This window comes from Ambystoma mexicanum, chromosome 6p (genome assembly GCF_040938575.1).
Source record: "Ambystoma mexicanum isolate Mex_15411 chromosome 6p, UKY_AmexF1_1, whole genome shotgun sequence".
NCBI classification, from domain to species: domain Eukaryota; kingdom Metazoa; phylum Chordata; class Amphibia; order Caudata; family Ambystomatidae; genus Ambystoma; species Ambystoma mexicanum.
Window position 1 is genome coordinate 354,374,929 of NC_090935.1, and position 12,500 is coordinate 354,387,428.

Genomic DNA, 12,500 nt, shown 5'->3' on the forward strand with positions numbered 1-12,500 from the left:
AATGGAGTACCGGAAGGAACACAGGAACCCGTCTGCCACAGACCGATAACCTGGTTCCGAGCAACCAACTGTGACGCTAGCCTGTTCAGAGAAAGGTAATGGGAGAGGCTGGAGACACATGGAGCGACCGAGTCAATTTATTCATCTCAGTGAAACAGGAATTACTCATAAGAGCCTGAATACGTATTGGCCTAAGCCTAATCCTTCCAGTGAACAGACAAGAACCAAGGGAAGTGAATGGGGTAAGATCCACCTGAATAAAAAACGTAGAGGATCAGAGTATCCAAACTCAAGTTGAGACACTGCAAGTTGCCATTAAGGATAAGGGTCAAAACCCTAAGTTGATAAAGTGACTTTTATCCAGGAAGAAAAGGGGACACCCCGAAGGTGGAAGAGTACCTTTACAGAATTGAAAGAACTGATTAAGGAAATCACCAGGAACTTAATTTAAAAATAGCTTACTGAAGCTGAGAAGGCTGTCTCAGGAGAAGGGGGTCATTCTCTTGGACCTTTGTGTTATTTTGCTTAGTGGTAGATTAGATTAGATTAGTTTTGGGATGGAAAACGGACTATTGTTTTGGACTAGACTATTTGACGATGAGCACCCCAGTTTGTTTTGTGTTAGATAGGGCAAACCCTTAGAATAAGGACAGAGGGTTTACCAACATTTGAATAATAATCCATTTTTGGAAGTGTCACCATTTGGCCCGTCTCCTCTTGGCCTACCACAAATCCATCCCGTGCTTGGGTAGAATTATTTTAAAATCACACTGGTTCTAGGTTGTCTCATCAAAGTTACTTTGTGTTAAATCCTGATTTTATAAAATATATTTGGGATCCTCCTACCCACCTCCCTACTCTAAAATATTAGGATATAAGGATATATCCATATCAGCAAGACAGCAGGCCTACCTTCCACAGAAGTCAAGGCTCGGGGGCCATGCCACCAATCCCTGAGTTTTTTTTCCAAAGTGGACACAAGGAATATAACCCATGACCTCCTGCCCCCCACCCCTGAGGGCTCTGCTATCAAAGGACATGTCATTCCTTCAAACTAGTGAGTGATTTCTAGTCACCCACTGGCACCTAAGCCACAAAAGGATTGCTATTAAGAGCTAAAATGTACAGTTCTGGGGGATTTTAGTTCGCTTTAAAGGTTTTGTTCACCAGGTCAGATTGAACAGGCTCTGGTTTACTCGAAATAGAGAATGGGCCCTTCATACTTTTTCTGTGCTCCTGGAAATTCCCATTTGGAACTGATGTGTCATCTACTCAAGTTTATGCATAGGCTTATCTCAATTTCACCGCCTGTAAAACTGTGCTCTTTTACCCATCTCTTCCCCGAGAACAGTAGGCGGACCACTGCAGTCAATAAGCCTTTTAGCAGATTTGATTAAGTCAAAGTATGGGTACATGGCAACCCGACAGTTCTAGTGTCTTTGTCTCAACCAGCCGGGGTTCTACAAATCTTCTTTGACTGGCCAACTTCCTCAGCTATGAGATTGTTGCACTCCCAGGACATAATAAAGAGAGCAAATAGCGTGACCTTAATGGCATTGGCAAAGGTACCTCTAAAGATGACATAGCCAGTTGGATTTCAAAATGCATCACTTTTGCCACTAACCACAGAAAGAACTCTTCTTGCAAGGGTCATATTTCATTCTACCAGAGCAAGGTTTGCCACAACGGTGTTGCTTCTTGGGTTTTCTGCAGAAGGTTGCTGCAGGGCTGCTATTAGGAAGGTGGAGCACAAGCGCTCCAAGTACCGCAGTACACACAGAAAGGCCAGAGGATTATAGGTTTAAATTTGAACTGAGACTCATGTATCTCCTCCTCCCTTGCAAGGTATAGCTTTAATGTATTTTGACTGCTTGGTGATCTAGTCAAAACATTTGAATCTATGAAAAATTAAATGCTGGAGAAGGAGTAAGTTGCTTACTTGTAACTCCTTTTCTCCAGCTTTGGGATCTTTAATCGAGTCACGTGACCCACCCTCCTACTCCTACGAGGTCCATCACTTTAGTGCCCTCCATGGGAGGAGCTTGCGACTGAACACCTCATTTTCCAAGGGGCAAAGGACCCACAATGAGCTGGATAGATCACTGAAGTGAGTGCAGTGTTTTTTTCTTTTCTATATATACAACTGCTTTGTAAACTTAATGAGGATTCCCAGCTTAACGACGGGGAATATGCAAAGCATGTGAATCTATGAAAGATACCAATGCCAGAGAACTGGAGTTACAGGTAAACAACTTACTTCTCCTTACCTCCGTGATGAACTTAGTACTCATTTCAAGCGAGCATCAGTTGTTACTTTCTCAATGAATATTAGACCTTTGAATACAATTGGCTAGCCAGATTGTTTACATTTACCTTCTCACTCAATGTATCTCAGATATGGCTTGGACACATCCTTTTTCAGTTCTCAGCGTGCACTCTCTGTTCAAATTTCTCCCTGTGATATTTTCACCCTCATGTCCCCATATGTATCACCTATCTTGCTCTCATTGTTTGCTAGACTTAGCCTAAGCACTGCGCTTTAACTCCCAGAATGTACTTAATGTTCAGGGCTCTCTGATGTTTGTGGACTGCTTGTCCCAACTTGCATCAACTCTACTTCTTTCAATGTATGTTACATTTGTCTTAGATGCTTGATTGGGGTACTTGGTTTTATTCCCCATGGCATCATCACTCTGAGGCCTTCTTAAAGTCACTTGTCTAATCGTTTCATGTTCAAGTCCTCCTGTCTTTTGCCAGTTCTTAGTACCCAACATGTGCTTAGATGCTCCTCCTTGCCCCAGCAACATCCTCGCTGTAGATTCTTCTTGCCTCAGAGTTTATTCTTGTTCTGTTTAAGACCACCTCCAAGATTTTTTGCATATTCTCCCCCTCTTTGGTGGAAATTGAAATAAGTTGGACCACGCTGGTTGAGTCACTTCAAATGGTAGGCTTTGCAAACCACCACGGTTTCTTTCAAATGCTTTTCTCTGTTCTAACGGTACAAGCAATACAATTCCAAAACCTTGTAAGGTTCCAGCTTCTAATAACAAACTGACATAACACAAGGAAAGTTATGGGTGAAAGAAGTGGTGAGCCGCAATGCAACAAGGTAGAGAGGATGTTAACATTTAGTCATAACAGAGATTCGCTGACCTATTCGCATGCTTCAGAATTTCTCACTCAGCGTTTCTCACAACATGACGCCTTCTATGCATGTGTTTTTCTTCCAGTGTCCAGCATCTACTACTTTAGCTAAATCTTAGGGTACTGTATCTCTGAGAAGTTGCACTGGCAGCTCTCCCCCACCGCGCTGTCCTCTCTAGATGCTCGCCCATCTTCATTTGGCCCTCATCCTTTTGAAAGGCCCACCACTTTGGGGACCCAGTAACGTAGTGAACACCATAGACAAAAACTCTGGATTTAGCCTTTTCTTTTCCCCAGAAATAGAGAGTAACATCGCATTGCACGGTGAAACGACATTACATGGTATCGATATTGCAGTCTTTTATTTAAATGCAAGCAAAGCAGTATAGAGCAGTTGCAGTGTGTCTTTTGTCTGTAAGCAGAGTCCTGTCTGTTTGATCATGTTGGTTGCTGGTAGCAGGTTCGGTGTCTGGACACATTGTATCGTGGCACCATGAGCCTTGAAGGAGCTGCAGAAAGGCATGCTGTGAATTCTCCATGAAACACGCATTAGAGAGAACTCTTTCTATTGAATACAAGTTGGGCTCCCTGCAGTCACACATCCTTACACAAATCGACAGGATAGCCAGGATCTCCAAAGAAATGAGAACGAGAACAGCATAAACCCAACAATATCACAGAAAAACTTGTGTAAGAAGTGGCAGGCAGTGCTGGACTGGCCTACATTGAACTACTTTCCCGGTTGGCTTTTGGAACATGGGCCTCTTTTGCGTGCGTACCATTTTATTTATTTCATTTGTATAGCGTGCATAAAACTCGTGGGCATTGAGGCGCTGTTACAGTTACAGAGTTTGAACAAGTTTTCGTAACACAATATCAAGGGTAACACAGGTAGATATTAACACGGGTACATATTAACCAATTGACATTATAAAGTGAGGAGAAGTAGTGTAACGGGGTTGGTTTCATGGCAGGCAAGATTAGAGGAATAGGGGTTTGTGGATTAGGAGAAGAGTTGAGTGTTAAGTGCTTTGCAGGTGATCCAGTACAGTTTGTTTGCCCTCAGCAGGAGAGAGGAAGTTCCAAAGTTTAGCAGCTAGGTAGGGGAAGTTTGTTCCACCTGCTTTACATCTCTTCACTTTGGCACGATTAGTCGTCAGTGTAGGGGCTTCTCGTGGGTCTTGAGGAGTGAGTTTTGGTAATTGTTTTGAGAGCTCTATGGGGAACTGTATTGGATAGGCACTTATGGACTTTGGATAGAATTGTGAAGGTGATACGCTCCTGGCTGGGGAGCCAATGTGCTTCTCTTCTTGCTCTGGAGATATGTTCTCTTTTGGGGATATTAAGGGCTGCTCTCTAAGGGTGTTATTTTGCATGACTTGGAGTTTGTGGATGTTCCCAACAGAGGCGCCTGAGAATAGAGCATTGCAATAAGTAATCCTGAAACCAATGATTGTGCAGGCGATGGTTAAGCAGCTGTTTTTAGAGATGAAGGGTTTGGCTGCATTAAGGGCTTTGGTGGACCATGATTTTTTTGCTCTCTGTATGCGCTCTCCAATGGCATCCCACCCTTTTGCTTCAATATCACCTGATCTCTGCATCCATTTCCAGTCAATAATTGATAAGTCTTCCAGTATGTTATTCCACACTCTTAACAAATGTTGCATAACATTTTTTTAACAAAGGTTTCGGTGGGCACCACTGAGGAGAATATCCTGATTTAGAATGGTTTATGTTGTGTTAAATAATGTTAGCGTAAATAATATGTGGTCCTCGCCAGACACCCCTTTGCACAAGGGGTAGACAAGCACAAAAAGAGGTGTAACAAAATGATGTTATGAACTGGGTGGACCCCCATGGAATCACCATCAATTAAGTGTAATATTTATTTACAGAAATCATTCAATGTTTGTACGGATTGCACAATGAATCAAATTGTCTGAATAAAAACACTAGAGACCAGAGCTTCAAAATGAAAAACGTATTAAACAACAAAGGCTAGGATGCAAATCAGGATCCAATGCGTTTCGGACTAATGTCCTTCAGGGGGAAATCTGACATAAAATAAAACTAAGCATAACGTGATGTTACTAATCTATTTATAGGAACCAACGTTCAAACCCTTATGTTTGTATCCGGAGTTGACATTTCTCTGGAAATAAACATAGGACGGATTTGGGTTAAGACCGGGCTTAGCACTGACCAGATGAATGGCTTCAGCAAGCCAACTGCTCTAGAAAACTCTAGATTGTCTGGGATTGTTTAGTTGGTAAACAGTGCATTATTCCTTGCAGGACCTGAGAGACCGCCTATGGGACATTTGTGATAACAGGAAAGATGAAGCAGAGCAGGAACGCAACAACATCATAAATAATGGCTGGCTACCAGATCACATTGGGATTGTTCTAAACCACTTCTTTTCCCTAATGCAGGTACAGTGTGTAATGTATGCAGTGTTCTAATGAAGCAGATGCCAACACAACTGTATTTATTGCATGGTGGTTCCTCAACAAAAATAAATCCAAGACCAATCTTGAAAATGAATATTACCCCAAGGATTGATCTGTATTCTAAAGAAACTCTCATTCTGCTAACTCGAGTGTTGCCAATCTGTTTCTTTTTTGGAAAAATGTTTTAGTCTCTGCATGTACAATGTTGGGAGCAGTCATGCTGCCCTTTGTGATGGCACTTTGCTTCCAATTCATTCCTTCTGTGCAATATATTTATAATTGAGTGCTTGTGTCTAATAAGAAAGATGAATGCCGCATAGGAACACAATAAAGTAGTAAAAGTGAACTTCTAACGGCAGAAGCTGTCCCCATTTTTGCATTGCCAGTACTGATCACGCAGAGGGGTGATATAAATGCTCAAACCTTTAGACAATAATAATGATACCATTGCTGATACGCTGCTCTCAAGTTAAAGTGGTATGTTCTTGAATTAAAGTTGCATTTGTGATGAAATAATGTGTGATGAAATAACAGAATATTGGAAAACGTAAGGCTTTGCGCTACAGATCTATTTTATTGACATGCCTAGCCTGTGCCAGCTCCTTAAAATGGGAACTATGATGATTAAAGATAGAAACCTGTGCACCACCAACCCTTCATATCTGTTGTGGGTCCTATTTTGTAACTGTCTTTATAATACTGAGGAACAGTGGGTTGAATCAAATGCCAACTGCTCACAGGAGCATTTTGCTACAGCAAGTCATGTAGGTTCTTAAAGTCCCACGATTGAGGCTGGGTAATGCACAGGGTTGAACCCTGGGAGTTTGGGCGCCGTTGCCATTCAGTGATGCAGTCTGCAGAGTAGGTATACTGTGGGGCTCCAAAGCTCCACAGCCCTGCCTCCTGTGTATGGCGAGGCCTTGTCACTATAAAATGCATGTGCACCATAACCAATATCATCCCCTTTGTGAAAATAGAAACAGGAAGTGGATCAGGGCCCTCGTGGACACATCTCGAAGAGCCTCCAAGAGCTACACAATTTAACTATGGGAGCTCGGTTCATGGAAAAAACGAGGTTTGTAAGCAATATTCGGAAAGTAACCTGTGGTCACCTCTCCCACTGGTTCTCGCGCACGTCTCTTTCCAAGTGGTACAATAGCAGAGACAAAGGGAGCGGGCCTATGAGTGTGCGATTTAGGGCTACATAGAGAAAGTTACAGGTTGAAGCTTGGCAGTGCAACGAGGAGGTGAAGGTGAGGTGAGAGAGTAATAAGGTGGTGGCGGGGAGGAGGGGTAGGGAGGGGCCAGGGCGGGGAGGAGGAAGGATGACATCAAGGAGGAGAGCGAGTGGAGAAGGAGAAAAAAGAGAGGGGAGAAGCGGAAAAGGAGATAAGGAGGGAGTGGAGGAGGAGAAAACTGTGAAAAGAGGTAAATCGGTATATTGATGAGTATCCAACGAGCCTCCCAAAGGTTTCAAGCAGAGGGAAGTCCAGAACCCCATAACATCCAGGTAGGAGGTGGCCCTAATACCAAACTCCGGAAAGCTGGCATTAAATTCCCGAGGTCCAAAGAACACCAGAAACTCCCAGCCTCAGCCACTGGAAGACCCAGGAGTAACAGTTGACTTGCCTGGTCCGAGAGTCCAGGGAGACCAACATTGGATCATAAGGGCACCTCAAGCAGCCAACAAAGGAACGTGGAAGACCATGAATCCTAAGGACTGTGAATGACTCTCTTCCTGCTCACAATACAACTTTGAACGAGGAGGGTGGGTAGAGGGAAGTATTGTAAGACATGGGGCGTAGGAGGTTTTGGAAGGCCTGGAATGTTACATACTTGAACCCTGATCTTTCTAATTGCAGCACTAAAACACATTTTGTGAACTTTTATATTGTCCATAGTCTTCTGATGATCCCTCTCCTGTAACAGTAACAATCAGAAAACGATTTCAGAAAATGATTTGGATGATGGGAACACTGGATGCATAGTAGACCTATATATATATGTGTGTATATATAATATCTTTGCCACGTCACTGAAACAGTACACACCTATCACACTCAGAAAAGTGAAAATCATACGCCTGTTGAAATGACTGCAGGTTTAAATATAGTGTCATCCTTGTTCCTTTCCCATGTTAGTTAATTAAATACAATTAGAACTACCAGAACATAAAATAGAATATGCATTCGGTGTAAATGCTGGGCTCTCCAAGTAAGTTTATTTAATTGTATCTGAGTATTGCTAACAAAAATACAGATGTCTGCCTTTAATTTCTCTATGTTGCTCAAATATTCCATGATGCTTCTAAATATATAATGCTAAATGTGACATCCTAATGTGGGTGATGCACTATTACACTATGGTAATCTCAAATATGCGGGTGGTAAACTCAGTGTGCCATGCGATCACTTTAAATATTGCAGTGTCAATCTCCATATTGACAAACCACTTTCATACAGTCCCAGTTAAACACATAGGGGCTTGTTTTAATAGTGTGTTAAATCAATGGAAAGCATTGTGGCCTATGACCATGTACGTGGCCATCTCAATGGATGTTTTATTGTGTCCTATTCGGGATGCAGAAAAGGCATATGAATCTTGGTGATTCTAGATTCCTGTACTTTTTTGCATGCCCACCAGAAAACAATCTGTAATTCTTGTCGCCATGTATGTGCATGAAGGCTGGCATTACAATGAGTTCCTATGGGCTCTACCTGCTTTTTAAATGTGTTAAAATCAGACGGAAACCATAGGGATTCAAGTCTCTACGTCTGCATCCAAATAAGATTTGCGGATGAGGGACTAAAGGTGGAGGACCCTATATTTCCATTCCCTGGCTCAATCCAGGAAATGCGGTCTGACAGGGAATTTATTTCACACTGGTTTAAAAAAAAAAAAGCACCACAGTGTTAATTTCATGCCAGTATGTCACACAATAAAATGTTTCATTTTGGCACAATCCATGCATTGCGGTCAGTGCCAACACCACACAGGTAAGTAGCCTTGTCACTGTAATTTTCATTCCCCTGCACCAAAGTGTCTCACTTTGCTAGCAATCAGCGAGGGTCTGCTTTCTTTGGGTTGCAATGACTTCACTCCAAAGAATGTTTAGGGGAGGCCAGCTGGGGAGCTGGTCCACAGAGGAGATAGAGGGGGCAGAGGAAGAAACTGCTGGATGGGAGGTTCCCTTTGTCTCCTGGTAATGCTGTTGACGAGCACGCCCCATCCTGGAGATCATGTGTGTGCAGACGTGGGGCGGGTGGGGCTCCAAGGTAAGCAATGGCATAGAGAAGGGATGGTGGTCACACCACGCTGCATGATGCAGGAAGAAAGTGTTTCCTGTCATCCCCGAGGGGTGAAAACGTGTGTGCCTGTCTCCTTGGTGGGTCTGGAATTAGGGTGGTGGACCTCTGTAAGAAAAAGCCATGACATAGCTGGTAGGAAACATTGGGAGAATCCTGCTGAGTGGTGGTATGGGGATGAAGGTGCCTTTACCCACTGCACGCTCATTTTCTCTAGATCTTGCAAAGTAGTTGTGATCACACCTGGAAACAGCAAATGGAGGTGTGAGCAGGAAGAAGATGGATGAGGTGCTGTCCACTGAAACCGAGAGTGAGAAGGGAACACTCAAGAATCTACATTTTCAGTCACCTCCAAAGTTTGCGGGGCAGAAGAGAACTCCAGAGCCTCACTTGAAATGAAAATCGAGTTTGGAAAAATTGATGTAATCCTTATGAAGACTTATCTCTGTAAACTCACTGAGAGATCCACAGACATCAAGGACAGGGCACTGGAAACTCTTTTGTCTCCTAAGGGTCAAGTATGCAAACTCTTGGAAAAAAGCAAAACAACTTGAATAGAAAGGTGAAAAGACAGAGGGGGCGAGGGGTCATAAAGATACAGTATACAAATTGTGAGCCTGTCGTAGGGAGAGGAGGCACCCGACCCATTTTATTCCTGAGAAATGGATAACAAGCGTGCTCAAATCCAAGGGTCTCTAGTGGGTTTTTTAAGACTAATAAAAGGGTATGTTAATTTTTCCTGAAAAACCTAAGGTGGTGTCAGATGAGGGATCTTCCCTAGCCCGCAGGAGGCATGTGACTGTGGAGATGGGAGGCATGGGACAGAAGTTGGGGGGTGGGGAAGGTTGACCCCCTGCAGATAACATTCACAGACACACAACTAAGAACACGAGTATAATGGATGAAGTGAGAAACCTGGATGAGGCAACTACTACCACCACAGGAGTGCCCCGGATGGTGTGGCCATGCTCCTGAAGGGGACTGATTTTAGAACAGTTGTATTGCTAACATATGATGGACCCTGTGTTGTAAACATAAGTGTGGTGGGCAAGGAATGGGTGAGGGCGAATGTTAAATGCTAAAGGATTATAATGTTATCTGACACTATTGCAAAAGGGTGGAGGACTAAAAACAACAGTGTATGCTAATACCAGTGGACACGTTACGCTATGCATTGGGAAGTGTATATTTTAGGTTAGGGAGCGGACACCATTTTTGTGGGTGCCAATAGGAGGTGTTAGAATTTCAGAATTTGGTGGTTTGCTTTGGCTGAATCATCGCGGTTGCAAGAAATGTAGTGACATAGGAATGTTTGATTGGTAGCTTAGTCTGGGGAGGGTTGTTTTGTCAAGTGCACATATGATAGTGTGAGGTTGTGTTTATTCTACAATGTCCGGTAGTGGCAGGGTTGACATCTGTAAAGAATGGATGGACTCTCCCCTCGCTTTCTTGAAATGTCAGTGGTTTATATGATCGCATAAAGAGGGGAGTCCTTTTTCAGTTTCTTAAACTCCCTAATCCTGACCGTCTTCTTTTAAACAATGGAATTCATGGTTTATAGTTAATATTTCGAATTGCATAATGTCGAATGCAAAAATGTCAAAAAAAATAATACCTAAAAAGAAAATGTGTAATGTCTATTTTTTGTTAATTTTTGTTTGAAATGGGGGGGGTCCCCCAATCCCCCGACTTTTTTTTTAACCCTTTTTTACTCGCGAAACCCCAAATAAATGTTATTTAAAAAAATAATACATTTGAAAAAAAAATTCTGTATTTTTTTTTTTTTTTTACATTTTTGTCATTTGACATTATATTTTCGACATATTAACTGCATACCGCAATTCACCTAATAGGTATAAGTTTGCAATCTGCAACATATTGAAACATTCTGGGTTGGTAAGGGCTCTAGAGGAGTAACAATCCTTTGTAGAAAGTCTCTTTCCCCCACAAAAAGAAATGTTTGGCAAGCCACTTTGGAATGATACAGAAATAACTGTCGAATTGGATGAGGTCTCCTTAGAAGTTTTAGACATTTACGCTCTGCCCCCCTTCTCCCCTATCTTTTTTTGTCTGTGATATAGGGTCTTTTACTGTGGGCAAACCCGTGATTGGTCCTTATGCAGAGGAACTTCACAGAAGTCATAGACCCCGTGAGACATGAAAACAATAAGAGGGACCACAGGGGACAAACACTGAGCTGAATACATTCATACTCAATGTTTGCTTGTCTGATGCAGGAGGGAAAGGAACCGTGCACATTCAGGATGTTCCTTTTATTGTAATGCACACACCTCCTTATCAAGAGTCAATTCTTTTTTTTTTCTCTCCTGTGTCAAGATATGCTGGATCTCTGACAACTCTCATTTGTGGTTGACGCCAAGTAGGGGGAGTCAATGACAACAGGGAATCTGTGCATCAGTGCTTATTCTCGAAGAGATCCCGACATGGCTGACTGCTTAGACGCACAAACATGGGAATATTTTCAATTTAAGGAACCATTCAGAGATCAGGTAAACTGTAAAGTATACAACACTGTTCATGTCAGTCAGGCCATGTCCCAGACGCAGGCTCAAACGAGAGCTAGGTACACTGACCCCAGCCGAAAAGAGATGTTGTTAGCCACATTAAACTACAGTGAAAGAGAGAATACGGCCTTCTGTTGCGGGACAGATAATACATTGTGCATAGCAACCGCCCCTCCCCTGGGCCAATACAGCCCAACTGTACCACCCATTTCCCAAGCAAGTACAGCAAAAGATTAACACAATTTAAGCTTAAGATGGCACAAGTAAAACCAATCTAACGTTTCGACATCACATGTGCATGCAAAACACGTGAAGCAAATATGCACACATGAAGAAAGTAACACTAGGTCAAATATGCATTTATACATGAAGAATACTAGCATGGCATCCATAAAGACATGAAGAATACTAACATAAGCAATGTATAATCAGAATGCAACATGAACGGCACGCAAATATAGCTTACAAACATAGAAACGCAACAGTAATGGGCAGCCATCTTTTCCAAAATGAAAGCCATAACATGCATCTAAGTAAATGAAAGGCCTCAAGACTTCACAAGAACTCAAAATGCTGACGTTGCTAAAATACAGATATGTGCAGAGCGCCGACAGTAGCTATGCAGAACAAGCCAAGGTTACTGAGAAATCAAGGGGGCTCTGAACATCTTAGAGAGAACACTAGATAACAATTCCCAAGGCAAAAGCCATATATTTTTAGATTAATTAAAAGAACAAACAGCCTTTGTTCCCAGGTGCGGGATAATTATAAGCCCAAAGACTTCATGGGGAATGGATGAAGAGAGTCCTCGGTGGTAGAGAAAACGATAACACTCGTTCTAATATTAGCTAAAATCCCAATAAATGCGGGGTAAAATAATTCCAAGCGCGGCCTCATCACAATTGACCCATAATTGAAGAATACGGTCTATTAATTAGCAACGGACACAGATAGGGCACTTGCCTCACTCCTCACGCATATTCCCAGGCAAAAGATGCTGCAAAAGGCCAACTACAGAAGAAACACCCTGGCTCATGGCATAGGAAGAAGAGATGGTATCTTTTTTAATTGAAACG

At 42.6% G+C, this 12,500-nt stretch overlaps 1 protein-coding gene across 3 annotated transcripts in view; it reads left to right on the plus strand.

The window, feature by feature from the left end:
• SPEF2 (sperm flagellar 2) overlaps positions 1–12,500 on the plus strand; it is a 1,748,369-nt gene that overhangs the window by 965,547 nt on the left and 770,322 nt on the right. For all 3 annotated transcript variants that reach the window (XM_069627121.1, XM_069627123.1, XM_069627122.1), the window contains exon 22: positions 5,439–5,576. In XM_069627121.1, coding sequence (XP_069483222.1) covers positions 5,439–5,576 — 138 coding nt within the window. The remainder of the gene's footprint in view (positions 1–5,438; positions 5,577–12,500) is intronic.